The 18,842-nt window shown below is 36.9% G+C and overlaps 1 protein-coding gene across 6 annotated transcripts in view; it reads left to right on the top strand.

The window, feature by feature from the left end:
* KIF3A (kinesin family member 3A) overlaps positions 1 to 7,208 on the top strand; it is a 50,343-nt gene extending 43,135 nt beyond the window's left edge. For all 6 annotated transcript variants that reach the window (XM_056811151.1, XM_056811150.1, XM_007473448.3 and 3 more), the window contains 4 exons: positions 1,060 to 1,113; positions 1,214 to 1,282; positions 1,883 to 2,007; positions 3,569 to 7,208. In XM_056811151.1, coding sequence (XP_056667129.1) covers positions 1,060 to 1,113; positions 1,214 to 1,282; positions 1,883 to 2,007; positions 3,569 to 3,617 — 297 coding nt within the window. In that variant the 3' untranslated portion in view covers positions 3,618 to 7,208. The remainder of the gene's footprint in view (positions 1 to 1,059; positions 1,114 to 1,213; positions 1,283 to 1,882; positions 2,008 to 3,568) is intronic.
* Positions 7,209 to 18,842: the final 11,634 nt, after the last annotated feature.

Below are 18,842 nucleotides of genomic sequence, written 5' to 3'. Positions count from 1 at the left end.
TCATAATTTATTTGTATGTATCAGTGGTACCACCATTCAGAATGTTAGGTGTTCAAAATAACTTGGTGTAATTGTTAACTCTTCCCTCTCCTTCAGCTTTCCTCTTTGGTATATTAGCAAGTCCTATTCAGTCTGCCTCCTCTGGATATCTGATCTGTCCCTGCTCCCTTTCACCCCTTTCTCTTCCTGTTGCTTCCATGTGTAAAAATGGAGACTTGAATCCAGGACTTCAATCCCCATTAAAGCTTCTCATTACAACCCATATATGCGTGATTGCTTTATTTCTTGTGACTTCCTGCCTCTAAACCTTTGTGGGTGCCACTGCCAGACATACAATCAGAGATCAGAGATATTGTCTTGTCGCTGTCTGTTCAAAATCCTTCAGTGGTTCCTTATTTCCTAAAAATAGCTTTATCCTGGTATCCTCTATAAGTAGATGCCTCCCAACTTTTTAAACTTTATTTCACAATGTTCCTTTTTCTATCTGTTCTCGATCCCAGGGAGAAATATTATAGTCCCCTCCACATGGCTTGCAGGTACTGTTTCCATCTCTTTGCTCAAACTGTGCTCTTTCTCACATGGAAATAACTTTCTTCCTTTCTGAGTTCCAAACCATCATTTAAAGCCTAGCTTAAATGCTGCCTCTTTTCAGAAGCCTTCCATAAAGTACCCTTGTTTGTAATTACTTTTATTCCCTGTCACTTAGCTCTTTGAAACACCTATTATTTTTTATGTTGTGTTCCAGTTTGAGTTTCTTTCCTGTAGTTTCATCTCTAAAAGGGTAGTGAACTAGTTTTATCTAAATTTGGTATCTTCCCTAGTTCCTTGCACAGGATACCTAATATTTTTTGAAGTGCCGATCCTTGTGATATCTATATAATCTTTCATTTTTAAAAATTCAAATTATGAAAAAAATGTTGAAAATAGAGTATTTTGATGGCTGTTTCTTGAAAGTATTTATGAAAGATACAGATGAAATCAATCCCATTTCCTCCACAAACTTTAAAAAAATTGTGTTGTTTAATCTTATGAGCAGAATATCTTTACATATTTTTAAAGGAAATGATTGAAAATTATGTTCATTGGAATGAAGACATTGGAGAATGGCAATTAGTAAGTATACCTTTATAAGCATTAACATTGGAATGTCTTATAATCTGTTATGTTGTCTTAGTCTCACATTTGCTAATTGGTGCTTTCCTTTTTATTCAAGAAATGTGTTGCCTACACAGGAAATAATATGAGAAAGCAGACTCCAGTACCTGATAAAAAGGAAAAAGATGTAAGAGTTTCATTACTTTTGCTGCTACTGCTGTTGCCATAAGAATGTGATTTATTACATCATTCAGATAGCCATTTGGCCATATTGTCTTTTACCTAGGGATAGGGACCTTGTGATAAGAGTATTGTTTGGGAGGAATATTCTAGAATTGGTGGTAGGGAGACTACTCAGGGGTGAAATTTACCACTGGGGCATGGGGTACTCAATGACTTGACCTAATTCCTCTTTCCTCTATCTATGGATAGAAGATCATAAGACTGTTTTGGAATCTGAAATATATCTATAGTGATTTTCTTCATTGCTACTTTGGTCTCATGCCAACAAGGGCATTCATCAGTGATAGAGGAGAGGATCTGTTATCTCTATTTCTGGAGAAACATATAGCATATCAGGACTTTTTATTTTTTGTCTTCCCAGCAATTGGCAGTCACTCTTCTCTAGGACTTAGATAGAATGTCAAATTGTTTGTATAGCATTTATCTATTTGATTTATATTTTTAGTGAATTTTATAGTCTGATAATATTTTTGATATTTTATCCAAAAGAGTACATTTATTGAAATGGCATTAAAAGGTGTTCCATGTTTGTTTCTTTTATTAGCCTTTTGAAGTAGACCTTTCCCATGTGTATTTAGCTTATACTGAGGAAAGCCTCAGACAATCTTTGATGAAATTAGAGAGGCCACGCACTTCAAAGGGAAAGTCAAGGCCAAAAACTGGAAGAAGGTAAGAACATTATTAAATCTTATAAATCCTGGGCTTGAGTTATTTTAGTCATTAAGATATACAATCAAGATCTTGGCTGGGATCTCATTTGAAATTAGTTTCTTTAAGAAACATTGCATTGATTTCTTTAGCTATATTTATACTTTTTCCCACTCCCCATTTAAAAAAAATTTTCCAGTTACATGTAAAAGCAATTTTTGACAATTAAAAAAAAAAACCTTACCTTTCATTTTAGAATTAGTACTCTGTGTTGGTTCCAAGGCCAAAGAGTGGTAAGGACTAGGCAGTGGGGGTGAAGTGACTTGCCTAGGATCACACAGCTGGGAAGTGTCTGAGGCAAGATTTGATCCTAGGACCTCCCATGTCTAGGCCTGGCTCTCAATCCTAGCTGTCCCAGATGATTGTTTTTTGTCATTTTCAAATTACACAGATTTTTTTCTTGCCTACAATAGAACACACCCATGCTTTCATGTAATACATTGCTCATGTCATGTTAGAAGATACAATAGAAATCTCAGGAAAGAAATAATAGTGGAAGATGGCATGCTTGATCTGCACTCAGACCCCAATGGCTCCTTTTTTGGCTGTGGATAGCATTTTCATCATTAATCCCTTGTGGGTATCTTGGAGATTTGCATGGCTATATTTCAAAAGTATGAAAAAAAAGTATGTCTGATCAAAAGACATAATTTAAAAGGGGATTTTGGAGTATCTGTGAATTTTTCTGGTCCCCTTGGACATCTTAAGACCATTGTTGAATCTTAACTTCATTCTTTGCAAATACCACAGAATCCTGCTCCCCTTTCTTAGTCTCAAAGTCTTTTTAGTTGTGAGAACTAGCTAGTCACTAATCTCTTCTGGTGAGATACTTTTTTTTCTTAGATAGGTTGTTCAGGAGAGGTATTTCCTAAGAGACCACCTTGAACGCCTTCATCTACTAGATTTCAATTTATTATCATTTTCTCTTAATTAGGGAAATAACCCTATGTATTTTCTCCTTTTGAGTTTTCATCTACTTCACACTTGTATCTGATTGAGGTTGTATTAGCACCCACATCATCCGTCAACCAACTCACACACAGAAATAGCCTTTCAAGAAAAAGTGGGGGCCCTAGAAGTTAAGCTTTCATTTGTTCTACCCTTCCTCCAACCCCATGCCCAATATGGCCCTAGGTTTTGTTTTATATTTTAATCTTGTGTAGTGATACTAGCAGGACAGGAAATGATCATTGATTTTTCAGTATTTTGAAGGATAAATATAATTACTTATCTGTCTTCATAACACTTCTGTTCCTTGAGAATTGAACTTACTTAAAAAAAAGTAGTTAGACATGTTGAGAAAGTACTTTTACTTGTCTTACACTCAACCTTACTGAATGCCTCTGAGGAACAGAAAAGTAGTCTATGTTTTAGTTTGAGAACTTAGCATAGTAGAAATAACCATTTTAAATATTTGTATTATAACATATGAAATGTATATCAATCACAAACTGTGGAAATGTTTGCGTGCTGACCTTTTGAGAAAATGTTCATTTTCTTCTTGTTCTTCCCTCCCAAACAGAAAGCGGTCTGTGAAGCCTGAAACTGTAATTGATTCTTTGCTTCAATAAATGTTTACATCTGAAACAACAATAAAATGAGCGTATGTTCTGATGGTTGGCCGAGCTATTTAGTTTACCTGAGAACATTGAGGATTTTTCTGTAATTTGATGCAACCAGGGTTATAAAATAATGCCTTACTCTGGAGTAAGAATTAGAAATGATCTTTTGCCCAAACACTATTATGCTGTATATGTTATATTAACATAACATGTTCAAACAATATAACTAATAGTTGATAAATTGTTGTAATGTGCACTACTACTATTTGTTTTGTGCAGGAAAATTTGAAAGACCATATTGCACAGAGTGACAGTGTTAGATGTATATGTAAAGTCACAAGCTCTTTTATTTACTCAATACCTTCATAGAGAGAACCTGAATTTTAAGACATGAGAAAAGCTAAATGTCATGTCATGCCTTGCACATAGAAACTGGCAGCTTCAAGTGTCCTGTGTTGTACTGTTGTGTTTGAATGTGGTAACTTTTATGATATGGCTCTTGTCTGAACTCTGAGTCACCCTCCTTCACTATTTAAATACTTGCTCATTACAACAGTAGTTTTTGCTGTAGTTAACATATGAAATGAAGAAGCTCATCTAAGGAAAACACAACATGCATCTTTATTATATACCAATAAATAACATACACTGACAATGTACCCCTTCTGCTTTTCTGATCTTCCCACATCTCCATTGCTTACTACTAATTTAAATTCAACTGAGATATACATTTTTGTTTGGGCTTATATAGGTAGCAAAGCCTGTGGATTTATCTTTTCAGTGAATTGTCACCAATTTAAGGATGTCATGCTTTTTGCAACAAATAACCACAGTTAGAGAAATTATGGGACATCAAATAAGTTACTAATTTAAGTGGTTATATTGTTTTGTGCTGAGATCCTTGATGTATGAGCTAGTGAACTGATTGCATCTAAGTTTTTATTTTGTTTTAATTACTCTATATTTTGCCTGAAAGAGGAACTCTTACTCTTCAGAAAACCCAACACACTTAAGGAATAAGCAAATACAGCAGATCAACAGTTGACAATAGAAATCTCTTAAGAACTTTGCAGATCCAGTTGGTGTTGCCTTTGAGAAAGAAACCAAACAACAGAGCTTCCCAGGAAAATGTTTAGGGGATACTGAAGCCCATTCTTCAAGCCGAAGACTTTCATTTCCCTTCTTCAGATTTTCTGTGCTTTGGAAGCATGGAATATACATACATTTTTATCTTTTCTCACTTAGTCATTTGAGTGATGTCATCTTATTTAAAGTTGGGTTTTTTTTTTTGTTGTTGTTGTTATAACTTTTAAAATGTACAAGGTACTTTATTAGAAACTCTTTATTCCTCTAGTGGTTAGTCAGCTACTTACAAAACCTGACAGTTGTTTTTTTTTTAACATTGCACTTCTATTAAATCCCTAGTATTTTAAAATTTTCTGTGGCTTTTTAGACTTAAAATATTGTTAGCTAGTGCTAAACCACCTTGGTTTCAAATGTTTTAAGTCTTCAAAAACCAGTATTTATTAACAACATAATTTCAGTAAGTATTTTAAATGTATTCATTTATTATTTTTGAGACTAACTTCAGGGGTGAAAAATTGGTGCACTACCTCAAAGAAGGAAAAGCACTGAGGTCCTGTATGTGATGAGTATAATCTGTGTTTTCTGGGCAGTGTGTGAGAGGTTTTAAAATCTGTAATGCTTTCTTCATGCGAGATATGACTAAAATACTGTGAAGACTAATTGAATTTGTGTTCTGAAAAATTGTGTCAGTAAGATTCTTTGAAAGTTGACAAATGTTTGTCAGATGCCTATTGAGCCTTGGAGGCCCTGGAAGGCCCAGTGACTCTGAAGAATCAAAGGGTGTGGGTTCAAAGCCCAGGCTTGGAACTAATCAACTGTGTGACCTTGAGCAAATCCTTCCAGCTCTAACTCTAAAGTCAGGTGAACTCTTCAGAGAAATCTTTCTTGTCCAATGGAATAGTAGTTAATATTTTTCTCTTAGGAATAGACTTTTTCAGCCTCTAAATCTGTGGAAAAAATAGTTTGCTTTAATAAGGGAAGTATCCTTGCTTTTACTAGAATAAATACGATAGCTTACATTTTTAAAGTGCTTTAACATTCCCACTTTCCATATGTTACCATTTGGTCTTCAACAATCTTGTGAGGTAGGCAGTGTATTTATTATTATTCCCATTTTACAGATGAAAAATTTGAGACTTAAGAGGTATATAGTTTTTTGCCTGTCACACAGTATCAGGATTTGAATCCAAGCCTCCTGACTCACAATATATCATTCTTTTCATAAACTTGTAATAGAATTACTTCCTATGTTGTGTCCCTCTCAAAGTACAACTTAAATCCATAAAATAAAAAAAAATATATAATATTTTTGGTGATTAAGAAAAATTAAAGTGTTTATACTAGAGCTGTTTGTGCTAGATAACCATTATATTTTTTAGTTTCACAAGACATTGACATAAAATTTATCAACCAGGCATATTTGAAGCAAGGGAAGTACTGATTTTAGGGCCATTTGATAGTTAAGATTAAAGCTCAGAATTATTATTCTAAAATAAAATGAACTCTTACGATTCACTATATTTAAAAATCCACAGGCTGAGTTCGTAGTGACTTCAGTGATAATCCATGAAAGTGCACAACAAATAAACATTCTTAAAATGAGTGGACATCCACATTTAGGTAAACTTGTTCTAAAATACAGATTGATTAGGCTCTCAAGTGGCTATGTCTTCTATTCTTTGACTTAAAAAGTAATAATTACTTATTAAAAGAACATTAACATTGATAGGGCTGGAAGTTATTAGTATGTACTTTGTGATTTCATAACCTTTCTTAGGTATTAAAATACAGTGGCATTCTCCATACCATATGTAATTTTCCATAGAATTAATTGCTAGTTAACTAAGACTCTTCTGACTATATACAGAAGATATATATTTTCCCCATAATTACAGTTGTTAGTTGGCATGTTTGTCAAAACATTTTTTGGGAAGAAATAATTTTTTGTCTTTTTATTTCTCTAATAAAAAAAGTTTGATACTTTAAAAATTAGTTCAATTAAAGCCCTTTTAGCCTTGGATGCTTTACTTTTTCTATGATCCATTTTATCTGTAACACTCATTTTAATTTTAGTATTTATTATGCCCTATCTTTTTTCTTTTGCTTTATAATTTATTTTTAATAACTTATTTTTCTCTTGAAATCATATCCTAGGAAATTTCCCCCAAGGATAAAGTTTAAGAAATGTCCCATTAGAACTTATTGGTGTTTGGTCAAGTTTTAATGTATGTTTATGCTTTAATGTTCCTGGTCCTAAAAATGCTAGAAAATATATCTCCCTTAGTGCCTTTGATGAATTTACACTGTAGTCAAAACATTTAAAATTTTAGCAACAGTGCTGTGTATGAGCCCTAAATATAAGTTGTACAGTTAGCTTCATTTGTATTATTTCATTAATTTTGAAAGTAATATTTGTTGAATTTTTATGTAAAAATTTATTTATGTTGTAAATATCAGTATTGTATGTATACATGTAGCATGTTCATTCTGATGAATAAAAATCTAAACTGTTAATGTGCATCCAACCCTTCTTAATTCTTTATTTGCATTTTTTTCCTAGCTTAGGTATTTATAGGTATTGGATATTCTTTATGCTCAGAATATCATTTTTTCCATTGGCAATGAATGTACTAAATATTTTATAACTATCTCATTTGATGAAAAATATGGAAATATGTTTTGCATCATAATACAGGTATAATAACTCAGATTGAATTGCTTGCCAGCTCTATGAGGGAAAGGGAAAAAAAGAAGGGAGACAATTTGGAGCATATAACTTCAGAAAACTTCTGGAAATTTGTTATTACCTGTAATTGGCAATAAACAAATAAAAATTAAAAAAATATCTCTGAGCCTCATAACAATCCTGCAAGGTAGGTGCCATTGTTATCCTGATTTTATGGTTGAGGAAATGGAGGCAAACAGACTAAATGACTTGCTCAGGGCCACAGAGCCATTTACTCAGATCAAATTTGAACTCAGGACTTTCTGACTCCAGGCCGAATGCCATGCCACCTATTGTGATCCAGAAAATTATACTTTAAATAACCATCACACTCACAGCCCTGTCATACAATATTTTGAGGGTATTTTTCTTCAAGATTGCTAGCTTGTCATTCACAGATTCTAATATCCCTTAATTCAGTTTATATTCAGGCTTTTTTGATCTTTGAAGAAATCAAGTGAACTCACAAGTGGTTTGTAAAGCAACTTTAAAGCCCAGATTAACTTGGGCATGGTGTTTTCCTGTTTTTTTTTTTCAAATTATTTTAAATGGGCCTGCTTAAATATTTGTGAGTTTCTCCAACATTCCTTTAGTCTTCTATGTTCAAAACCTTTTTTTGATTCCTTACTTACTCCTGACATTTTCCCTATCCAGCTTGTTGCTAAGCCTTATTGCTTCCCATGTTTCCCTTCCATTTTATCCCCATTTAAAAAAAAATCCTCTGCTTTGTCTTTCAATTGATAATAAATATCTGTTCCAAAGCAGAAGAATGGTAAAGGCTAGGCAAATGGAATTAGGTGACTTGCCAGGGTCACAGAGCTAAGAAGCATCCAAAGCCAGGCTGGTTCCATCCACTGAGCCACCTGGGTTCCCCTATCCCACTTAACCACCTTAATGTAATAGGCTTTTGAACAAATTTATCCATCTCTCTCCTTCATATTCTCCTTGAGTAATTCCTCATGCATAGATCAGGTCATTTCATTCTGAACAAAATCCTTTGATGGTTCCTTTGCCTGGCATATTTCTTCACACTCTTCACACTATTTTCCAAACGTACTATATTTTCCTGCCTCATTGCCTGTGATTGTGCTAATTATGTCTAGAATTCCCTCCCTCCCTCCCTCCCACCTTTCAGGTGAATTCCTATCCTTCCTTGACATTCTACCTCAGCCGATGATCTACCCCATCCATAGAGGATTCCCCTGATTTTTCACTGATCTTACCTCCTGGGACCTCTCCAATGCACTTGTGTGTAATTTTGAATTTTATTTTGTATACGGTGTCATTTTCCCCACTATACTACAAATTCACGAAAACATTTATACTTTGTACCTCTCCCAGAGCTTTAGCACAATGCTCTGCTTAAATGTTTATTGAATTTAATATGAAAAGTTATAAACAAAACAAAAATTACTCATACTGAATTCACTGAAGTTGGTGACTTCAACTTCTTTTTGAAGAGCCTTGTTTATTTAAAAAAGAACTTTACCAAAACTTCTCGAGGTGGTGTTGACAAAGGACTCCATTGGCATGGGCCTTCATCCTACTGTTCCCTGCTTACTGCCAGAAGTAAAATTTCATGGAAGCTTAGAACCTGTCATACTTATCTGAGACACTAAGTGAGCTGTGATTTATAGTTGTCCAAACAAATGACCTACTGAGGCCAGGGTCTAAATCTAAAGGGTTTTTGTTGGTAGGTTTTTTTTTTTGTACTAACACATTCACTGAGATGATTTGAACTTGTGACTGTTAAGTTGTTCCATTCTCAAAGGCACATATTCAGTCCTGCTTTGGAAGCTAAATAAGTGAATGTGTGGGAAAATGAATCTGAAAAGGCTACTTCAAAAAAAGCTAGTTTCCTCTTAGCATCTGCTGGGCTTCCTGTGACCCAGTCTTCATTTCTTTTATCAATGTTATCTGAACATCATGTCATACTCAAAACATGTATGACTTTGAATTTCTTTACAATAGATCAGTTACTCCCACTTTTGGAGGTTGGGAAAATTTTAGTCTTTAATCGGAGATAACTAACTTGTGTTTATGTAGAAAGGCGCTCAACTGGGACTTTTCAACTAATAAAATGTTTATCAGAGTTGATAATCTTAGCAAGAGGATATTGCCTAACCGAAAAATACAAGCTGCCTTACAGAGTAGTCATGAGGACCTTCCTTTCTATTCCAGAGTAGGGGAGGGTTGGTTGGGGCTGTAATGATGAGCCTGGTACCCAGGCATGTAGATTGTAATTGCAACCAGCAGCAAAAAGGCACTGTGTGGCGGTTGATAAGCGGTGGGCTGGGAGGGCGAGAATATCATTTCCCTAGGTCCTCTACAGTACTTAGTTGTTGATACTATAAGCATCTAGCACCCAATTACATTGCCGTCTTCTCTTGTCTCCCCAATTAAACCAGAAACTCCTTGAAGTCAAACATCGTGGCTTAATGTACTTCATTCTACATTACTGAACGCATCAAAATGCCGGGATGATAGTTTGCCTTGGCCAGAAAGCTGAAAAAAGACATGCTTATACAAAGGAACAAGGGAGCAGCTAGAGAAAGGGAGTAACACATTTCCTTTCATCCTTACGTTTTCCATCTGAGTGGAGAATCCGGTTTGCTTGCTTGCATCAATGGATGTTCCCTCATTTATATTTTGCATTTCTCACAACTTCACTTGAGTTGATTTCTCAAATGAGATGATACAGAGAGTTCTTTGGATACTTTAAAGCACAAGACCAACTTAAGGTGTTACTGTTATCATCATGATGTTATTATGTTGTCCTTCCCTCTCATACTCCAACCCCGTTGCTCGGTTCCTGCCAGGTATAAACCTCCCCCCTCTCTGGTAAATAGGAGTTCCCACGGAGCCCCACTCCACCCCAATCCTTGGGCCCACTTTCCCTTTCCCAGCAGATATTCGCTGGGAACATTTACATGTTATTTTTTGTTATATGGGGCAACCCATTAGATGGTATGCTTCCCGGAGGCAGGAACTATTTTTCTTCTTTTTTTGTATCTCCATCACTTTGTACAATGCCTGGCACAGAGTGCTCAGTAACTTTGTTGACTGATGGATGAGGCCATCCACATTGCTTAGGTGAACAGGGAGTCACTAACTCTAGTTCTTCTGAGAAGATTGCTTCCTAAGATCCACTGTGCCTTCACTTCTGCTCTGACGCTGTCCCCTCTGGACATCTTGGTGGTGACACCTCTTCTACTCTCTTCATTGCACCTTAAGGACTATTTGCCAGATGCCCTCCCACAACTCTCCTTTATGCATTGTCTCCTCTAATTTCTTTTTCCTTTTTTTAAGACCCTTACCTTTTGTCTTAGTGTGTTGGTTCCAAGACAGAAGAGCATTAAAGGCTAGGCAGTAGGGGTTAAGTGACTTGCCCAGGGTCACATAACTAGGAAGTGTCTGAGGCTAAATTTGAACCCAGGACTTGCCATCTCTGGGCTTGTCTCTCTCTCCACTGAGCCACCCAGCTGCTCCAGTTTCCTCTCATTTCAACATCAGCTCCTTTATGAAGAGTTGCCTCACTTCTTCATTTGTATCTCCGCCATTTGGTGCAGTGCTTGGCACATTGTAAACAATAAATGCTTTCCCTTTTTATTTCTCCTCTGAGCATTCTTAGCTGTGTAAAATCTTCCTGATTTTTTAAGTAGGGGCTCACCCATTTTTTGTGTCATGGTGGTTATTGGCAGTTAGGTGAAGCCTGTAAAACCTTTCTCAGAATAAAATTTTAAATGCATAAAATAAAACAATAAGATTAAAAGGAAAATGAATTCTATTGAAATAACCATGTTAGCGCAGTTTAAGAGCCCCTGATTTAATAGCAGCCTAAAAGCTACCTGCTTCATGAAGTTTTCCCTGGTTCCCTTCGGTATCCCTTCTCTCCTTCCTTTAAGCTGCCATAACATTTTTCTAGTCTTACAGCATCATATCCTGCCTTCTTCCTGCGGTTACATGTCACTGTAAATTCCTTCAGTTTAGAGGCTTGTCCTCGATCAGCTTTGTGTCCCACTTAGTGCCTTACACATAGTTTGTCAATTAAATTTGCTTACTTAAAGAATTTACTTAATGGTGTGGAAATTCTCTCCACTAGTGTAGATTGCAACCCTCCTGCATCTCATCCTGTGAGATTCTTGTTTGTATCCTCCTAAATCCAACACTAGGTCTGCTTCCAGTGAGGCAGGAGAACCCAGTGATAGTGGCTGCAGGGACTGAGCAATACAGACCCCACACTGCTCTGGCCCCTGGATGAACTACTATGTTCCTAATGGGCACTGTGTGTTTTGTCATTTTATTACACTTATTTGTGATATAAGTTTTGTTCCCCAGTAGACTGTGAGGTTCACTCAATTCCTAAACTTTATGTCTCCTTCAGTGCCCTGGGGCTCTGCAGCATCTGCAGAGTACTGAGTCTGGAGTCACAAAGACCTGAATTAAAATTTGGCTTTAGATGCTGGTTCTGTGACCTTGGATAAGTCACTTAACCTCTTTGCCTTTGTTTCCTCAAGTGTAAAAAGGGAATAATACTTATTATTACAAATAATAATTATTATTATGAAGAGGATACAATAATAATAATTATGCTGTCTTTGAGGTTCAAATGAGATGATCTTTGTAAAGTGGCTGGGACATAGTAGGTACTTAATAGATGCTTATTTCTTTCCTTTCCATGTTTTTTTTTTTTAACCCTTACCTCCCATCTCAAAATCAATACTGTTCCAAGGCAGAAGAGCGGTAAGGGCTAGGCAATGGAGGTTAAGTGACTTGCCCAGGGTCACACAGCTAGGAGGTATCTGAGCCCAGATGTCTTCCATATTAGTTTTAAAATGGTGACAGATGAATCAAAGAATTGAAACCCCTCCCCCAACATTTTCAGTGTGAACCTCCTCATTTGGGCCCTGAGAGGATGACCTTCTCAATTCCTGGTTGTATAATCTGTTGGACTAATCTGCTATGGTTAAAGTGTTAGTTTCAGTTTTTATTTTCCCCCTTTTTCTAATTTTTGGAGGACTAATGATTCCCCTTTAAAATCTTTTAATTAAAATTTAATATTCAAGTTTTAAATTTTAAAAAAACTTAATTTTTTAAAATTAAAAAAAATTTAAATAAGATTTTATGCAAGTGCTCAATCTTGTTGCACTGGTTTAAGTGATTACACGGGTGGCAGCTTCATTTAAAGTTAAAACTATGGAGCAGATAGGGTGCATAGCAGCTAGAGAGCCAGGCTTGGACTTGGGAGAACCTGGGTTCCAATCCGGTCTTAGATACTTCCAGCTGTGTGACTCAGAGCAAATAACTTATCCCCTTTTGCCTAGCCTCCTGCCCTTCTCTCTTACAGTTGTTACTAAGACAGAAAGTGAAGGTTTAAAAAAGAAGTTGAAAAAGTTGCACCTAGATCCATTGCAGGTATTACCCGCCTTGTGTCCCTGCTAGTGAGCTAGGAGACCGTTTGCCCATGTAACTGAAAGTGAAAAGAGCCCTGCTATTAGGCCTATTGTTTTTCTTATGAAAACGTGTACAAACAAACACGTTTCTAATGACTTGACATCGGTCCCTTGGATTCCCTGATGTTGGGCTTCTCTCAGAGATTTATTCCTGTACCAAACTGCCCTGCAAACAGTTTCCTATTTAATGTGTTTTGTTTCAACTAGATTTTTAACTCCTTAAAGGCAGGGACCATCACGGGCATCCTTTTGAAGTACTTTATAGTACCTAACACAATCCTAGAGCCACGGTAGGTACTTTAGTCATTACTTGCCAAATTATTTCTCTCATTCGTCAAGTAAAACAGCTAATACCAATCACAGTGAAATAGCAAACAAAATATATTTTAATAATACATTATAAATATATAAATACATTATTTAAAATATATAACTATTAGAAACTTATAAATTAAGATTCATTCTCTAAAACTATTTTCTGAAAATATCTTCTGATGGATGGTTTTTAGTCTGCTCAGGAAATCTTGCAATTTAATAATCTTGGTTTCATTCACAGGACAATTGATCTGTAAAGGGAAATATGGCATATGAGCTTCAATCGTTACTTTACTCTTGCCAGTATCTGTTTACCTGGGGACAAGCCTCTTTTCAGCCCCTGCCTCTTGGACCCTTGTGGCATCTCGCTTAAAGTTACAAGTAGATGTAGTTCAAGTCTTATAAAATCATTTGAATTGGCCCACACGCCTTTACTCGTGGCACAGCAGACAACTGATTGACTACAATTTAATAGTATACTCTAATAGTGGCAGATAAAATATCATATACAGGCCTTAAAAAAAAACCCAAAATCTACTTTGTCTTAGAATTGATACTAAGTATCAGTTCCAAGGCAGCAGAATGGTAAGGGCTAGGCCACTGGGGTTAAGTGACTTGACCAGGGTCACACAGCTAGGAAATATCTGAGGTCAGATTTAAACCTAGTTCCTCCTGACTCCAAGCCTGGCTCTCTGTCCACGGAGCCACCCAGCTGCCCCACATACAGGACATTTAGAAGAGCAACTTTAAATCCCTCTGTCACATGCTCAAATGCATTTCACAACTTGCCTCCATTAATATTCCAAGAAATATACTGTTGAGCATGTGGATGGATTATCCTGTTGTCTTGTAGGAAGAAAATGTATAGATGGCAGGTAGAACTTGTGGAGCAGCAATAGCATAAGAATCATGGGATTGTAGAGTGGGAGAGACTGTAGAGGTCATCTACCCCCACCTCCTAATTTCATACACGAGGAAATAATGCCTAGGATAAGGAAATAACTTGCCTAAAGTCGCTAAGCCTAAAGTATGGAAAATAATTAGACAGGTCCTCTGAAAGTTCTTACGCTGAATGATGATGGGCAGCTGAAGAATCCTTACTGACCTGATTCACTAAAAACTTTAGGTTCCTTTGTATGATTCTTAGCTGGCGGATTGTGCAATTGCTGGAGGCCTCTTGGAGCACCGTGGCAGCTCTGCATAATGTTTCAAAGTCATTCCTTGTCTAGAAAGAGAAATCCTTGTCAGAAGCCCCTATGTGCTCTCTCTTCCTCTGACTCTGTCTCTCCCTCCCTTTCCCCTCTCCCCTCCTTCCCCCTCTGTCTCTAAAAGGGATTTGTATCCAGAAATGTTTCCTATTTCTCTAAGGAGCAAGGGGAAAAGGAAAGTTGGCTTATCTAAACATCAATGTTTTGACCTCCTAAAATTTCTGTCTTTTGCACATACACAGAGGAGTGTCTAAAGATTTTAAGAGAAAAAGCAAACCAAAGGCTTATCTATGTTATATGGTGACAGTGCTTTAAGGGGGAGGGGACTTTTTCAAGACAATTTCCCTTAAATAGTATTAGTTTTGTTACCCTACGGATACACATACCACCTTGGTGGAATGTCTCTTCATCAAAGATCACTTTGCTCTTTAGCTTTACTTGTCCAAATCTGGAGCCTTCCATTTCTGTAATAGCAGTCAGCTAGAGACATGAAGCCTCAGGATCTCACCATCACCTTAGCATGGAAAATTTGACTTTAAAGAACACCATTTTAAATCATGCTAAGGCTTTAAGAATAAAACTACCCATGGGGTCCAGAATCAGTTGGATATGTTCTGATATTTATTTTATTAAACTTAGGTGCCTGTGAACTAATTTCACAACCAACAGGATTCAAATCTAAATTAAGTGTTCCTTAGCACCACAGGTCTGTCAGTACAATGCTAGCTAACTCAACAAATGGAAATCCCCTGCATTTTAAAAAATAGTTCTCTGATGGGAGTTTCTCCACTGTGAATCCCTTTGAAAGGATGTATGAATGTATTTGGTGGCAAATCCCACTGGTTATTGAATGAGAATCTTCTCAGTCCAAATTAACCTCAAAGACCAACCTTGCATAAGCATACTTCCTACAATACCCCAACCTTTGCTGAAGATCTCCAATGAGGGGGAACCCCCAAAGCCAAATATTCCTCTTTTGAATAGCTCTAATTCTTAGGTGGTTTTTCCTTATCTATAACCTAAATTCACCTTTTCACAAATTTAGGCATGATTTTCTCTTGAATTTGCTTATTTTACTTCTTTTGAATTCCAGGGAAGGCTATGACTTCTGAGCCCTCAAGGCAAGGCAATTCAGTTAGTAAGCAGTTTCCAAGTATTGAATACTGGAGATGTGAAGAGAGGCAGAATACAGATAGTCCCTGCCGTCCAGCAGATCATAATCTAATCAGGACTAATAAGCAGATAAATAAGTACAAATAAGCGATATAGCCAATAAATAGGATATTTTAATGGAGGAAAGGCACTAGAATGAAGGGAGATTGGTAAAGGCTTCCTGTATGAGGTGAGATTTTATCTGAGACTTGCCACTTCTATTCAAGCCATTATATCTACTTCTTCCTCACTGGTAGCCTAGACTCTGTACCAGGGTTCTCAGGCTCTGATAAATGAGCTTTTGCCTTATTGTACCAGGACACAGTCATCCATGTCACTTCTTGGTCTTCTACATATTAGGTAATGTGTCATCTTCCCCAGAATGTAAACATCTATTAAATGCTCCAGTCTCTCTAATCTCTCTACCTGTCTTTCTACCTATTTATCTATCAGAACCTTATGGGTCAGACCAATCCCCCAAAGCCCTTCCTCATTGGATGAGCTACTGTGCTGTACAAATCAGTACTTTTCATAAAAATCAGACAGCCCAAGCTCTGTACTCAAGATTATATCAACATGAGTCACTTGTACTCACCATGACCAGCTGAGAGCATGATGAATTCTCAGGTAACTTTGGAGTGTTGGAATTCTTGACCCAAAACACACACACACACACACACCAACAACAACAACAACAAAACAAAGTCCCACTTATTGATTATTTAAAGAGATTTCTTAGGAAAATTAAAAAAATACTTTGTCTTACAAATACTGCCTTCCTTGGACACAACTGGAGGTATTTGTGTTTAAAATAAACTTTTTGTTTCATAAATTAATCCAGTTTTAAAAGATGAGAAATAAGACAATGATGGAGGCAAGAATGCATTGGAATTCCCTTAGCTGTCCAATAACTTAGGGACTGTTAAGGAGAGGAATGCCCAATAATAAGGACAGCACACTGAGGTTAGAGAGTGTGAACATCCTGAGTGGGGGAGTCAGGAGTCACAGCCACTCTGACCGGACCCACCAGGGTCAGTCAATTCTTTTGGTGGCATAGATTATCGGAAGAGAAGCTATAGTGCAGTGGTGTCGAATTCATATAGAGATAAGGGCCATTAAACCACATATATGGATCCTTGAGAGCCACGTATTAACTTAGAAAACCATATATATTAACCTTATATTTTATAGTAGTCTTTTTTGTTCTAAATTTTCCCAAGTACATTTTAATCTGGCTGAGGCAGCCCAGGCTGCATGTGGCCCACAGGATGCATGTTTGATACCTGTGCGTATCTGGAACCATGCTACCATCGATAGCATCTAAGAGACTTAAAATCATGACTAATTTACACTTGCTTCATTTACACATTTTGGGGGGATTATTTAACTGTGACTAGACCTTTTTTTCGGAAAGGAGAGGAATGCAAAGTTAAATTTGAAACATAGTTCTTTTCTCCTTTCTAAACCCTGTCAAAACCAAGATTTAAACCCAACCTATCTGACTCTAGATCCAAAGTTCTTCGAAATATAGTACTTATATTGGTTCTAAACAGAAGAGTGGTAAAAGTTGGGCAATTAGGGCTAAATGACTTGCCCAGAGTCACATAGCTAGGGAGTATCTGAGGCCAATTTGAACTCAGGACCTCTTGTCTCTAGACCTGGCTCTCAATCCACTGAGCCTCCTAGCTGCCCCCTGAAACCTAGTTCTTAGAGCTTGTTTTCTAATGGGAGAAATGAGAGACACAAATTATTACCAGACTAGAAAGCAGTAGATTTAGAAATTAAGTCTGAACTTAAGGCATACAAAAAGTTCTCCAATGGATTGTGGAAGTATGAAGAGGGAGTATAAAAGGCTTGTAAACAAAGTAAGTTCGAGCACAGTAGTCAATTCCTTGCTGCTCGTAACCCTTGATCTCCAAAGATGCTTACCTGAGTTCACTGTTTATAGTGCGACAATATGGTGAGAAGGCTGGCTAAGGGCAGGAAGACCTGTGTTTGAGTCCTTCCTCTAATATATATGCCAGCATTGTGACCAGGGACAAGTTGCTTAATTGTGCAGTGCCCTGAACTCTTAAGTTATAGATTTAATCACCTTAAATTATTAAGTTCTGTAGACAATTTGCAGATCCATATCAGTAAAGAGAGTCTCTACACCAAGGACCAAATATATGTATACACACACATATATTTCCCTAACCCTAGGTAATGTTCTAAATTTGCCCTAGGCTATCTGTATAAATCTAACAGTCCAACAGGAAGGGATCATAATTTCCTTTCTCAAATTGGCATTTGTCTATTGCCGCATCAAGTGACTCCATCTTGACAGACAGTTGTATGGCCTCATTCTAAAACATTCTTCTGCCCTTAAGTGAAGGTCCCTCCAATTTGTGACTCTGCCTTTTTCCTGATTTTTACTTCTTCAGATAATTTTTTTTTATCTGACCACCCAAGACAAGATCTCAATTGGCCTAATTTTTAAGTCTTCTATGCTTATGAGAGTCCTCTAGGGCTTACGTCTCTACTGAGAACTATAGAGGAAAAGGTGTCCTCCTGTGAGATGCTGTTCACTTTTCAGAGCATCATTATAAATGCTGTAATGCCATGTTCACAATAACCCTGTGCCATCGTAGGTCTAGTTTCATTCCCATTTTAGAAATGAATAAACAAAGAAATGAGGTGACTCACTAAATACCACAGGTTAATGGCAGAACTTCGGTGAAAACAAAATAGCTCTGTTTCTAGCATGGGTCACTTCCTATAATATCATGTTTTCAACCTTGTCCTATAAAATGAGGATGAATCTGATAGGGTATCTATCATACAGTTTGCATAATCCTACTTTGGTGCCTCAGTATCACCATTTGGAAGCCACCGAGTGGATACAGAGATGTTCTCGACTTTAATTAGGCAAGTTCTACAATTTCATTCCTAATCTTTTTTTTTTGTAGTTTGTCCAGAAGGGATTTACAGATTAACTTTCAGATCCCAAAGCTGGGTAGAGGGACCTGGCTTAGAACATTTTGTCTTGACTTGTTTTCCTGTGTGGTCTAATCACAGTTGAGATCTGATCAAGAGCAACCCAACTGGAAACAAGTCACTAGACACTGAGATGATAAAACAAAATATTTTTCTTATGAGGGAATATTAAGTTATCTTCATCTTAGAGATAGTGAATGGAGGTGTCTGGAGAAGTTGTGACTTGTCCCCAAGGTCACATAATCAAAACCAGGATTTAAGCCCAAGCTATCTGACTCCAGATCCAAAATTCTTCAAATGCCCAAGCCCAATTTATGGG

Source organism: Monodelphis domestica, chromosome 1, assembly GCF_027887165.1.
Source record: "Monodelphis domestica isolate mMonDom1 chromosome 1, mMonDom1.pri, whole genome shotgun sequence".
In the NCBI taxonomy this organism is placed as follows: domain Eukaryota; kingdom Metazoa; phylum Chordata; class Mammalia; order Didelphimorphia; family Didelphidae; genus Monodelphis; species Monodelphis domestica.
Note: the sequence above shows the minus strand (reverse complement) of the source record. Positions and strands in the feature narration are given on the sequence as shown.